This window comes from Sebastes umbrosus, chromosome 19 (genome assembly GCF_015220745.1).
Source record: "Sebastes umbrosus isolate fSebUmb1 chromosome 19, fSebUmb1.pri, whole genome shotgun sequence".
Lineage (NCBI taxonomy): Eukaryota > Metazoa > Chordata > Actinopteri > Perciformes > Sebastidae > Sebastes > Sebastes umbrosus.
In genome coordinates this window covers 12,794,193-12,806,997 of record NC_051287.1, presented here as the reverse complement: position 1 = coordinate 12,806,997, position 12,805 = coordinate 12,794,193, and the positions used below count along the sequence as shown (strand labels likewise).

The 12,805-nt window shown below is 40.2% G+C and overlaps 2 protein-coding genes across 4 annotated transcripts; one reads left to right on the top strand and one right to left on the bottom strand.

Moving 5' to 3' along the window:
* Positions 1 to 713: 713 nt before the first annotated feature.
* Positions 714 to 6,457, top strand: dolk (dolichol kinase). 2 transcript variants are annotated; one of them, XM_037753175.1, is made up of 3 exons: positions 714 to 1,212; positions 1,421 to 1,465; positions 2,557 to 6,457. In XM_037753175.1, exon 3 carries the CDS (start codon positions 2,655 to 2,657, stop codon positions 4,272 to 4,274), a length of 1,620 nt encoding a protein of 539 aa, XP_037609103.1. In that variant the 5' UTR covers positions 714 to 1,212; positions 1,421 to 1,465; positions 2,557 to 2,654; the 3' UTR covers positions 4,275 to 6,457. The 2 variants fall into 2 exon arrangements, with proteins under 2 accessions (XP_037609103.1, XP_037609101.1); XM_037753173.1 differs by lacking the exon at positions 1,421 to 1,465.
* Positions 6,458 to 6,543: 86 nt separating this feature from the next.
* Positions 6,544 to 12,393, bottom strand: phyhd1 (phytanoyl-CoA dioxygenase domain containing 1). Of its 2 annotated transcripts, XM_037753176.1 has the most exons (12): positions 12,287 to 12,393; positions 11,060 to 11,218; positions 10,775 to 10,780; positions 10,500 to 10,575; positions 10,370 to 10,417; positions 10,226 to 10,281; positions 10,083 to 10,145; positions 9,982 to 10,003; positions 9,759 to 9,887; positions 8,460 to 8,576; positions 7,440 to 7,566; positions 6,544 to 6,869 (listed from the first exon to the last, which is right to left on the bottom strand). In XM_037753176.1, the coding sequence occupies exons 1-12, from the start codon at positions 12,317 to 12,319 to the stop codon at positions 6,821 to 6,823; spliced, it is 885 nt and encodes a 294-aa protein (XP_037609104.1). In that variant the 5' UTR covers positions 12,320 to 12,393; the 3' UTR covers positions 6,544 to 6,820. The 2 variants fall into 2 exon arrangements, with proteins under 2 accessions (XP_037609104.1, XP_037609105.1); XM_037753177.1 differs by lacking the exon at positions 10,775 to 10,780.
* Between the last annotated feature and the right edge of the window lie 412 nt (positions 12,394 to 12,805).

The following is a 12,805-nucleotide window of genomic DNA, read 5'->3' as shown; positions in this document are numbered from 1 at the left end:
TCTCGCGTACTCGCTCCACCTCTACTAGACGTGAACGCGCGCTCACTCCACACTGCAGAAGAGTTAGATTAGCTCTGAGAATATCTAGTGAATGTGCAGGGGACCTTTGTGCAGAAATAAATGCTGCAGCTCCTCCAAACCAACAGAGGTTTTCCGTGTCTTTTGAAGTGACGGGGCTCCTCCACGTGTTACGTTGTCGCCTCGTTACCGACCGGGTGCCGGTGTCTCCCTGCGGCTGCCGGCTGCGGTCGGGAGTTGATAACGTAACTCCTTGAGGAGCCCCGCTGCCTGAGCCTGCGCTGAAGCAGGAAAAGCCAACACTAGGATCAGCAGTGATTCATGGAGAGACCTTTGTCTGGTCAGCTAACATTACTGCCAAGCAGCTGAAAATTAAAAAAATTGAAAAAAACCGGCTCTCGGACGGGAGCCGGCTCTTATCGTTCACTTAAAAGAGCCGGCTCTTTGGACCGGCTCGTTCGCGACCGACACGTCACTGACTGCTACCCTTAATTTAGCCACTCACTAAAGCAACCAGCCTTTTTTAACACACATAACGGCTTCAAAAATCCCGAGTGTTGTATTTAATTGATGTATTTTATGTTGTAGAACAAAACGTCAAAATCTCTTAAGCTTGTGTTAACCACAGATCTTATTTCAGGCATCTAACTAAAAAAAAAACATTAAAAAAAACCCGGAAGTGCTAAAAAAAACTCATTTCCGGAGATTCATTCGTGTAGCACTCTATTGTGTCCGCCGATATAAAAAAAAAAAAAAAAGCTTTAATTCTTCAATAAACACATTTTAAATAAAAATTAAATCATCAACTTCTGAATTTCCTCCTATACACCTATAATCCAGTATAATTATGTGTTTTGTATAAGCTAATACGTGTGATTAATTTGTTATAATACAAATAAGGGTGTAGCAATTTTTTTTTAAATTTAAAAACACACAATATGTGCTTCCTTAAGGACACAGTAACTTAATAATTAATTTAATTTAAAAAAATAAATAAAAAAAAAACGAAAACCACGCCTTTATGAGGTTTATACCACGTGGTGCGGCTGTCAAATATGGCCCCCTCCTTCTGGGTGTGAGAGAGAGAGAGAAGCGACAGCTGACAAAGGAAAGAAATCTGTCAAATAAGGACAAAAGGACAGCGCCGATTCATTGAACACTGCACCTTCGTCCAGATAACACTGCACTTATGTGGTACGTAAGCTTGTCTTTGTCAAACTGGGTTTTATCTCCACTCAGCCTGCAGTTTTATTATGATACCTCAGCTGTATCCGGCCGCTAGCTTGATGCTCTCTGAGGTTGCAGCATCCTTGGCTTTGCAGAGAGGGGATGCGTTTCTATTATTATCATTTGCATGGATGTAACAAATGATTGCATCATTTTTTATTCTTTTATCAATCAGATGTGATGGCCATGTGTTAACACAACCTTCACAGCTGAGTAGAAAGTCAGTGTAACCTCCAACAACCCCCACCACACACACACACACACACACACACACACACACAGAACAAAAGGTTGCAGCTGATGTAGAAATCTGCATTTCTCTGTGGTTCCATTCACTTGTGCAGATAGTTGACTGGGTGAATGTTCAGTGTGGCCATAGTTCATGACAGAAAGCAGATAAAACATGAGCAAGGTTCACTAAAGATGACTCATGGCTGTTATGTACCTAGGGAACATTGAAGAGGTTGTGCATAGAGCAGATAGAAATTCTGCTTATAGCCAGCAAAAAAAAGCTATAACAAGAAACTGGTATAAAGCAGAACCTCCAGGGAAAGATCACTGGTTTGAGATTGTCCATGATGTTTTTTTCAATGGAAAAACTGATGCAACCAACTAAAAATTAAAAGCAATATCTATGACAAGAGCTGTGGGAAAATGGATAATTTACATGGAACATAAAACATGATGCATGTGTTGTTGGAGAATATATACATATTGTACTGTTCGCTCAATTTGTTAAGTGTTGTATTATCTTTGTTGAATTCTGTAAAAAATGCTCATGATGTTCAACTCGGAGCTGAAAATGCAAAATAGATTTCAAAGTTTAGAAAAAAGAAAAAAGAAAGATGACTCATGGACTTAGTGCACCCAGTCTCACCCCCCACCCTCACCCACCTCCATTGGCTCCCGGTCAAGTCCCGCATCCCCTACAAAATCCTCCTCCTCACCTATAAATCCCTCAATGCCCTGGCTCCTCAGTACCTATCTGACCTCCTCCACCCATACACACACAGTCCCGGAACCTGAGATCCTCAGGCACGGGTCAGCTCTCCATCTCTGGACAGCTTCAAAAGACTTCTTAAAACCCACCTCTTCAACAAGGCCTATGGCCTCTAGCTACTGCTATGTTCCGTTTGTTGTGTCTATTTATGTCTATGTTAATTGTCCTTGGGTTTCTTGAAAGGCGCTATATAAATCCAAGTTGTTATTATTATTATTATTACTTGATTCAGTAATTTTCATTGTTCTATTTTGTGGTGATTTATTCTTGAATTGTAAACTCGCTGATTCATTTCCCCCCCTCTTTTCTAGACACCCTTAGCAAGTGAAAAGTGGCTGCCAAATGATGAAGTGTGCCAGAGAGAGGAAGTGACAGAAGAAGTGCCTTCATTGTTGCAGACCATCTGGTCATGAGATCAAGCATCCTCTCCCTCCCTGCGAGCCTCCACCCTGCAGCCATGCTGATCGACCCCGTGCTCGTGGAGTCCTCCGTGGTGTTGGCTGTGTTGCTGTGCGTCCACATGGTGGTGTGGAACCAGCACTCGTGGGGCAGCATAGCCCTCTTCATCCAGGCGTTCTACGTGCAGCACAAATGGGACCGTCTGCTCAGGTCGGGGGGCGCAGTGTTCCAGTTCCGTCCCGCGGCGAACAGCGGCATCGTCTCGGCCTCCATGGTGATGCCTTTGCTGGGCCTGGTGCTGAAAGAAAAGTGCTCTGCCTCAGGGAATGTCTTCTTTGAGCGCTTCTCCATGGTGGTCACCATCACGGGCATGATGCTGGCTCTGTTTCTCTCGTTGATCGCGCTGGGCATCACGAGACCCGTACCCACCAACACTTGCGTCATCGCAGGCCTGGCCGGCAGCGCTATTCTCTACACGACCAAACAGACGCTGACGGTGTCTGAGGTCATCGAGGTCTTGGAGGTACTGTTGATCTTCGTTTATCTCAGCCTGATTGTGCTTTACCTGCTGCCACGCTGCTTCACACCTGGAGAGGCGCTCCTCATCGTCGGCGGAATCAGTTTCATCGTCAACCAGCTCATCAAGCGCTCCCTGAACCTGGCGGAGGTCAAAGGTGATCCGGTGAACTATTTCCTGCCGGTCGTAGTGGTGGGCTCTCTGTTGCTGGGTGTTTTCTTTGCCCTGCTCTTCTGCTTCATGGAGTCCGAGACCTGGGTGTCGTCACTTTTCTTTCACATGATGACGGCCGTTCTGGGTCTGGGAATCCTCATGCCGTGGCTCTCCCTGTTCATTGGCCGGCACCCCATCATGTGGCTGTTGGATTTTGTAACATTAAATGACAGGAGACTTTGTCTGCTGGGGTACTGGGCGTTTCTGGCTGTTGTGGCCACTTGTGTTGTGTTACACCAGAACTACCAGCGCCAGTCCGGCTCCAAGAAGTACCAGGCCTCCACTGTTGTCAGGAAGTACTTCCATCTGATTGTCGCGGCCACATATGTTCCAGGACTGATATACGACAGGCAGCTGCTTCACGTGGCGTCCGTGGGTGCCTTGGCGATTTTCTTGTTCCTGGAGTACGTGCGTTACTTTCGGATCAGGCCGCTGGGTCAGCTGCTCAGGCAGCTGCTCACCTTGTTCCTGGATGAGCGGGACTCTGGGCCTCTTATCCTGACCCACGTTTACCTGCTGCTAGGCATGTCCCTGCCCATATGGCTGTTCCCCGGGCCCTGCGCCCCGAAGGGGATACTTCCCGGTGCAGGCGGCCTGGTGCCTTACGCGGGCGTGCTGGCCGTGGGGGTCGGAGACACCGTGGCGTCTGTGTTCGGCAGCACCATGGGGGAGATCCGTTGGCCCGGCACAAAGAAAACCATGGAGGGCACCGCGACGTCGGTGTTCGCCCAGATCATCGCCGTGGCAGTGTTTCTCATCTTTGATGGGAGCATCAATCTGAACTCCACCTACTCGTGGATCGTTGGCTCCATCACTCTGGTGGCCATGCTGGAAGCCTACACCTCCCAAATAGACAACCTCCTACTCCCACTCTACCTCTTCATCCTGCTGTTGCTTTGACTGGACAGATGGCACAAACCAAAACTGTCCTCAGCTCCTTCTAGGGGGAAGGAAGAATAATGAATTTAGAAATATAAAAAAATGATAGTAGAGGTAACAGAAGTTCTTTTAGGAATCAGTGCGCTGATCAGCACAAGAAGTTAATCAAGCCGGGTAATCGTTATGTCAGTAAACCAATGAGGCACTAAAGAAACTCCGTCCTTTATGTGGCAAGCAGACGTGATGTTAGCATGACATTAGAGCCCTCAGATCACAAGTCATTTCAGTATCAGTTGCTTTGAGAAATGAGACGTCGTTTCAGAATAAGTTACCAAGAAATGTGAGTTGCTAAATATTCTTTGAGAGCTGCGTCTTTAGTGACAGTGGCGGTGTACGGTTTCTTCGCGCGTCACCGTCTCTGACCGCGAGGCTCTCGACCTGCTGACACCAACAACTCCTGAATTATGCAACAGGAGAGAGCAAAGTGGAAAAATGTCCTTTAAACACTTCTGGATGGTACAGACGCTGCTAAATGGCACGGTTATGATCACCAATGAGAAGGTTTTCCTATCTTGACCTTTGTATTGCCTTTTGAAGAACATGATTTAAAGTTAGCTTAGTGATATGTCTTTTTCTTAATCAACATTTTTGTTGTTAGATTACTTTACCTCCCCGATGGCAATATGAAGGACTTACTACTGAAAATATTTGCCTTAAGAAGTATGTTTTCTATCATACATTACCTACTATTGTAGATGAAAGCATGACAGCCCCTCTCAACTCTTCTTTATAAGGGCTGATTTATACTTCAATATGGCAGAAACTCAATATGCTCTTGCATGACACTAATGTGAAATTTAAGTACTGTAACATGTACAAAGGTATCCTACAGTATATTTTTGTTTGAGGTTTGATGGGACCCCTTAACGGTACACTTAATATATACATTTCCTTGTGATACTGAGCCTTCAAACCATGCATATTTTTGGAGTCTGTAGATGCTTTGGGCCAAAATGATGAAGCCCCTTTCCTTTTTTTAGCAACTTTGTTTTGCATCATTTTTATGTAAAATTACTTCATTGAAATATCCTCAAACGTCATCAGGTTTCATCTCATCATTCTTGGATGAGGACGCTACAGTTTTATAACCTGAAACTTGTTTTCAGCATGAATTAATTAACAGCCTTATGTTCATCTGTAAAAGTTCTTTGGTGTTTTTTTTTTTTTAATTTATTATGTTGTAACAATTATTAGCATGATCCCACTGGTATGTTGTTTTTTGCAATCATGCTTACATTTAAAAAAGAAAATGTAATATTGCATGTTGAGTGCATCGGAGAAGAAAGATAAAAATGATATGTCTCCTATTTTAGTCCATTTGTTTAATATTCATTCGAGGATTGAGAAGCAGGACTTGTGTGACAGACTGAGGGCCCTGTTCAGACGTGGCGTTAACATGCACCCTGAGTGATCCGATCACAAATGGACAGCTTTAAATACGTCTGTTCACACCTTGTGATCGGATCTCACTTCCCCGCTCTATATGCAAATAAACACGCAGTAAACACACGGCTAATACAGCAGACGTTGTGATGTAATATTACATGAATGTCAGTAGTGATATCCTACATATTCGTGAATTCGGGTACATTTTTATTAACATCAAAATATAAGGTTATTGTATCGGCGGTCCGTGCCGCCAACACTGCTGCCTTTGCCAGGTAACAGCGGGGTACAGAGCTCCAGATAGCCGGAGATGAGAGAGAACAGGCGTGCGGACGGGCGGGTGTCAGCTCAGTGCAGAGCACCGGAACAAAAACACCGACACATCTCCGACAGCATGATAATAATGCTAGATATGTAGCCTATGGATAAGGTATATTTTAATAAAATACAGTTGTACCGACAGGATACAGTAAAGCACGGAAGCCGTTTCCATTCGATCACACAGGCCGCATGTTAATACCAGGTCTGAACAGGGCCTGAGTGATTGAAAACAAATGTTAATCCTTTGGTTTTGATTTTAAAATGAACATAAGAGGTTCGGATGTAGTGTTTGATAATCATTCATACATGAATTTTAGTTTTTCATTTAAGTTGCGTCTTAACATGAACATACTTGAAAATAGAAATGCTCAGTGTTGTCTGTAAAAAAAGAAAAATAGGGATCTGACATCTCGTCTTCACACAAATTTGAAAAAAAAAGACCTTGAAGAAGAATAAAGCTGGTTGGTGACAATGTTGATGAGGAGTTGGTTGAATAAAAGTAAACCTAAATGACTGCGCAGTCTCCATGGGAAGTTATAAAATGTTTACTCAAATTAATTTTCCAATGTATTAAAACTTCTCATTTAAAAACATTGATACATTCATCAAAAACGTGGGTTGGTCCCCATTAATTCAGTGTTGACTTTGCTGTTTAACAGGCTACATTACCAGTCTACAAATAGCTCAGAGAAACAGATGTCGCATAGGATACAAACATTAGATGGTTGGTCCTTCTTCAGGAAAGAGAGGAGCTTGTGTCTTTCAATAAACTGCAGCACCAAATTCCCCAAAAATAACCTTCACTTAGTGTAGAGAGGCGGGAAAGGGAGCTCTTCAGTGGGTTGCAACCTTTAAGGACCAAACAGATGGAAACATGATAACTTGAGTCTTAGTGAGACATAACACAATTTTCCTCCTACAAAATAAAAGTTGAATTTATAAGCAATAAAACGCACACATGCTGCCGCAGTTATAGTTTGCCATGTTATGATTTGAGCATATTTTTTATACTAAATGCAGTACCTGTGAGGGTTTCTGGACAATATTTGTCATTGTTTTGTGTTAATTAATTGATTTCCAGTATTAATATATACATACATTTGCATAAAGCAAGAATATTTGTCCACTCCCATGTTGTTAAGAGTATTGAATACTTGACTCCCTTTAAGGTACATTTTGAACAGATAAAAAATTTGCAATCAATTTGTAATTAATCCCGATTAACTATGGACAACCATGCGATAAATTGCGATTAAATATTTTAATCGATTGACAGCCCTTAGTGTTTTTTATGCTTATGACTTCAACTTTTCATAATATAACATTGTGACACAACCAGATTTTTTATATACAATTAAAACATATAAAATAGGAATAAAAGAAACGTCACAAAGCCACCCAACTCTAATAAACTCTCACCAGTTGTCAGGGCTCCAGCGGCTGTCCTGGGTTTCCATGAGGTGGAAGGTGTAGACGTGACGAGAGTCCTCGGAGGTGTTTTGAGCACTGCGATGCACCACCTCCCCGTGGATCAGGACGACGCCACCTGAACACAGAGCGGTTGATGGATAGGTTGCAAATGTGTAACATCTGACCAACTCTCACAGCTTTGTTTGGTGCTGCGGAGTACTAATGCTGTTTTTGTTATCAATTGATCAATTTAACCGTTTAAGTCTATTAAATGTCAGAAAATAATGACTTGTTTTTTTTCTGACAAACTGTCAAAAACCCATCAATATTCAATTTACAATTACATAAAAACTATCAAATATTCACATTTCAAACAGCAATTTTTTGGCGTTTCTTCTGGATTAATTCCTTAAATATTTAATTAATTATCAAAACAGTTGAAGATTAAGTAGATTCATTAAATGAATATTTTATATTTTGGGAAATACATTTGTTTTTCTTTTTTTGCTGAGAATTAGATGAGAAGATTGATACCACTCTCATGTCTCACAAAAACCAAAGTGTAAAAATGAAAGTGTTTTTTACACAACATCAGACTAATAGCCTACAATCTAGTGTAAAATATTTCAATTATACATAAAGTTGGGATTTTCTGCAAAGCTTGGCGTTTTCTGTCAAAACTAAGAGCCAATCAGCTCTTTGTGCGGCAATCGCTGTTGATCGATTCTGCGCAGGCTTGGCTCATCTCGAACGAGCCTAATGAGCGTATTTCCAAAACCGTGGAACTATTCCTTTAAATTACTACTTGTTTCAGCAATATAAAATGCACAATGTGCATATAATGCTTATTGATACTTTACCAAAATTGGCACAAACTCTCTGGATGCACAACAAATGCCTGTGCTTCTACACTGTACAGTATATTATCTCCAATACAACCTCTGTTAGAAAGTGCTTGAAAATACTACAATTCCTCAATCACCTGTCATTTGCCCTCTTAAATTTAAAGACGTGAAAGAAGTGAATTACCTTTTTTAACAGGTGCAACGACAAACTTCTCGTCATCATAGGTCTGCTCTCGACCGGCGAAATCTGTCAGGGGAAAGGTGCCCTTCGGGGTACGCACCATACGCCGAGAAATACCACCTGGACAAAAATCATTTGACAAATCACACAGTATGGTGGAGAAACAAAATAGCCTCTGGAAGCATATAGTGAGTAGTGGTGGAAGAAGTACTCAGACCTTTTTGCTTAAGTAAAAGTACCAATACAACAGTGTAGAAATACTCTGTAATAAGTGAAAGTCCTGCATTCAAAATGTTACTTGAGTAAAAGTACAAAAGTATTAGCAGTAAAATGTACTAAAGTGCCAAAAGTTAAAGTACTCATTGCAGAATAATATACAGTATATCCTATAATTGCATTATATCATTGCAATAATTATTGATGCGTTCAAGCGTAAGCACCACTTTAATGTCTAATAGTTAATTTAGTAGGTAGCTTCATCTATAATAATTAGGGCTGTCAAAGTTAACGCAAATTTGTTTTTAACGCCACCAATTTCTTTAAAACATTAATGCAACTTGCGATTTTTAGGTTGTAGCGAGCACAGTTTTAAAGCTAGAGAGAAGATACTGGCATCATATGAAACTACAAGGAATCAATTGGCCAATTTTGAGGTTAAATAACACTCCAAAGTTACGCAAACTTTGGGCAGTTTGTGGCAAGTCATAGTTCAAGTCAGCACACTGACACACTGACAGCTGTTGTTGCCTGTTGGGCTGCAGTTTGCCATGTTATGATTTGAGCATATTTTTTATGCTAAATGCAGTACCTGTGAGGGTTTCTGGATGATATTTGTCATTGTTTTGTGTTAATTGATTTCCAGTAATAAATATATACATATATTTGCATAAAGCAAGCATATTTGTCCACTCCCATGTTGTTAAGAGTATTAAATACTTGACAAATCTCCCTATAAGGTACATTTTGAACAGATAAAAAATGTGCAATCAATTTGTGATTAATCACGATTAACTATGGACAACCATGCGATTAATTGCGATTGAATATTTTAATCGATTGACAGCCCCAAAAATAATACAACTACATTTATTTGTTGATTTTATTTTGTATTATTAATGTGACCTGTCAATTAAATGTAGTGAAGTAAAAGGTACAATACTTCCCTCTGAAATGTAGTGGAGTAGAAGTATAAAGTTGCATTAAATTCAAGTCAAGTACAAGTACCTCAGAATTGTACCTACACACAGTAAGTACACTAGAGACTAAATATAAGTCAAAGTCCACCAGTGATAGTGAGCTTACTGTTTTGTGACCCTGGGATAAACCACAGGCAGCCATTGTTAACAGTGGCGTCTTCCAGGGCGATCCACAGCCCCATGACTCTGCCCAGAGGCTCCGTGTACAGAAATGTGGCATCTTGATGTGGGGTCACTAAAACAAACAGACAAAACAATCTGCTATAAAAAGATATTTTATGGAAAGAATGTTTATTGCATGAGTTTTATATATGGATAGTTTGTCTTACCTTCTCCACCAATCCCTGGTTGCTGGAGGAGAGAGAAAGACAAATGATGTAATAATGACATTAAAAGGCATTTCTTATACAGATTGACTTTAATGCTTTACCTTAAAGATGAACATGCTTTGCAGTATCACAGGACTTATAAGACCCAGCTTCTTCGCTAAGCCCTAAAAGGGAACATTTAACGTGAGTGTTAGTTATTCTGTGACTCAGTACATTATTCTCTGATATTCAACAGCTCACTCACCTGGATTTTGGGTGAATGTGTAACCTTTTTGTACAACGGCTCATAAGCATGTAGCGCTTAAAGACGAAAACTGGGATTAGTTACGAACTTTTGGAAAAGCTCTTTGCGTAAGATGTTTTGGAAAACATTGATCAGAAATCTCACCATGTCCCACTTTATTTAGAGACCGCTGTTTTGGTACGATGAATTCACCTGCAAGACAAGAAATGCTTTGGTGATATATTTATATAAAAAAACAAATGGACAAGCTAGAAAGAATTCGAACAGAGCTCACCTTTGTCGTCAAAAACTCCTTTCTCGAAGAAAAAGCGGATCTTGTCTCCACTGGTGATGAAATAGTCGGCATTTCCCTGCAGGTCAAAAGGTTAACATGAGTTATCTGATCCAGCCGGGAATGATTACATTACAGACGAGACACGCAGACAAACAGACACAGACAAACACACACAGGCTATACTGTTGACATAAGCGTTTGCTATTAGCCTAAAAGGAAGGACACTGAGGATCGACCTACCTGAACCTGTAACTGAACATAAGTGAGAACCTCACCTGCATCTTTTAGCACAATATGAAGGAAAGCATGGGAAAGAAATATTGGGGGATAAAACTGTGAGTCGTTCACATTGTTTAAAGGACACAGTGTGTAACAATTAAGAGGATCTATTGGCAGAAATGGAATATAATATCAAAAAGTATGTTTTCTTTAGTGTAGAATCACCTGAAACTAAGAATCGGTGTGTTTTTGTTACCTTAGAATACAGCTTTTTTTTTTAATTATTCGTATATTTGACCTTGAAGACTGATCTCCCAGTGTGCTTTGGTGCATTGGGTCACCTGTGTTTTGAGCTGCTCATCGTGATAGGTGCTGAAGGTGGTGCGGCAGTGCTCTGGGACGTCCGTCCGCTCCACTATCTCTGCCATCCTTTGCCTCAGCTCATCGCACTCCTGGGAGGTCAGCAGCCCGTCCAGAACCACGTATCCATCCTCCATGTACTATAAAAAAGGCAGGAAACAAGTGCTGCTGGGTCAGTATCAACCATCCACAGTGCTGAAGCTATTACATCAAACATGGAGCATTTACACACTCAATCAATGTAGAATATTTCCATTTGATAGAATAGTGCAGCCAAAACAACATATTTGGTTTGAATATTTCACTCTGATATTTTATATCTGTTTCCACTTTTAAACAAAGATGCACATCGGACTGGGACTGGAATTCAGCCTAGGACTTTGAGAAGGAGAGGCTTTTTTTTGGTTGTAAGTTTAACACTAACACAGTTTTTGTGGTACAAGGGCTTAGGTTTGTTAAACCTGACTAAACTGAAATATTTACAGGGGGCTAATGCATATCTCCTGACTACCAACATCTCTGAAGCGGCTCTTTCTGCAGAAACATGTCCAAATGAAACAAAAACATGCTTGTCTCACCACCACAATTTCACACAAAGATACAATTCATGTAGACGAGATGTCTCTTTAAGTCCTATATGAGATCAAATGTACACATTATATGCATTCTCAATTCAATTGCATAATATGTCATGTCTGTTACTGAAGCACTTTGTGAAATCTGCTCTTGAAAGGTGCTTTATTGATAAACTTACTGGAAAGCATTCTTGATCTCAGTATTTATCCTGGTTGTGTCTCTAATTATAGTGTTATGTTGGAATGAACAAGTATGCAAAATGGCAAATTGTACTCTTAAATGGCAGATGTGGTGCTTCAAAGAGCCAGAATAAACAGGTAGTTGCTCTTTCCCTTTAACATATGTGGCTGCAGCAGGTTATGTAATGAGCCTGAAATGTGCTGTCTTAACCTACACGAATGTAAACAATTACAATCTTGCAGGAATATGACACAGTAGAGCTAAAGCACCGTTGAGTGGGTGTTTATACAGTTTATTTATGAATATAGATAGTTACTTAACGACATTGTAGCTTATAAGAGCATTTAATTGCAAGTATTAAAGCATACACGTGCAGATCCTGTGCAGTTAGCAGTTAGCTACAGCTCACTGTAGCCTGTCTTCTTTTTAATTGATTTTAATTCAATGCTCACCTTTTGCACATCTCGATCTGTCATAAAATCCATGGTTGTCTGTTCATGGAGGTCCAGCACGCGCTGCTTTCTAACCAGGTCACGTGACAGACATGTAAATCCTAATAGGATTTTGGACTTTAACTCTTTCGTTGCAGACCAGGGGCACTATATATATATATATATATATATATATATATATATATATATGTGTATATATATATATACATATATATATATATACACATATATATATGTATATATATATGTGTGTATATATATATATATACACACATATATATATATGTGTGTATATATATACACACATATATATACACATATATATATTTAATATATGTTTATTAAATACATATTAATATATATATTAATATAATATTTAATATATGTTTATATATATACAGACGTAGGCAAAATTGTTGGTACTCTTCCGTTAAAGAGAGAAAAACCCACAATGGTCACTGAAATAACTTGAAACTGACAAAAGTAATAATAAATAAAAATTTACTGAAAATGAACTAA

What these genes read in the sequence shown, in the direction of transcription:
- dolk (XM_037753173.1), top strand. Translation starts at nt 2,655, where the DNA reads ATGAGATCAAGCATCCTCTCCCTCCCTGCGAGCCTCCACCCTGCAGCC.
- phyhd1 (XM_037753176.1), bottom strand. Translation starts at nt 12,319, where the DNA reads ATGGATTTTATGACAGATCGAGATGTGCAAAAG. An exon ending in TCTAAATAAAGTGGGACATG is followed by an intron (nt 10,282 to 10,369) that starts GTGAGATTTCTG and finishes TTCGTCTTTAAG; the next exon opens with CGCTACATGCTTATGAGCCG. An exon ending in AAAGCATGTTCATCTTTAAG is followed by an intron (nt 10,004 to 10,082) that starts GTAAAGCATTAA and finishes TCTCTCCTCCAG; the next exon opens with CAACCAGGGATTGGTGGAGA.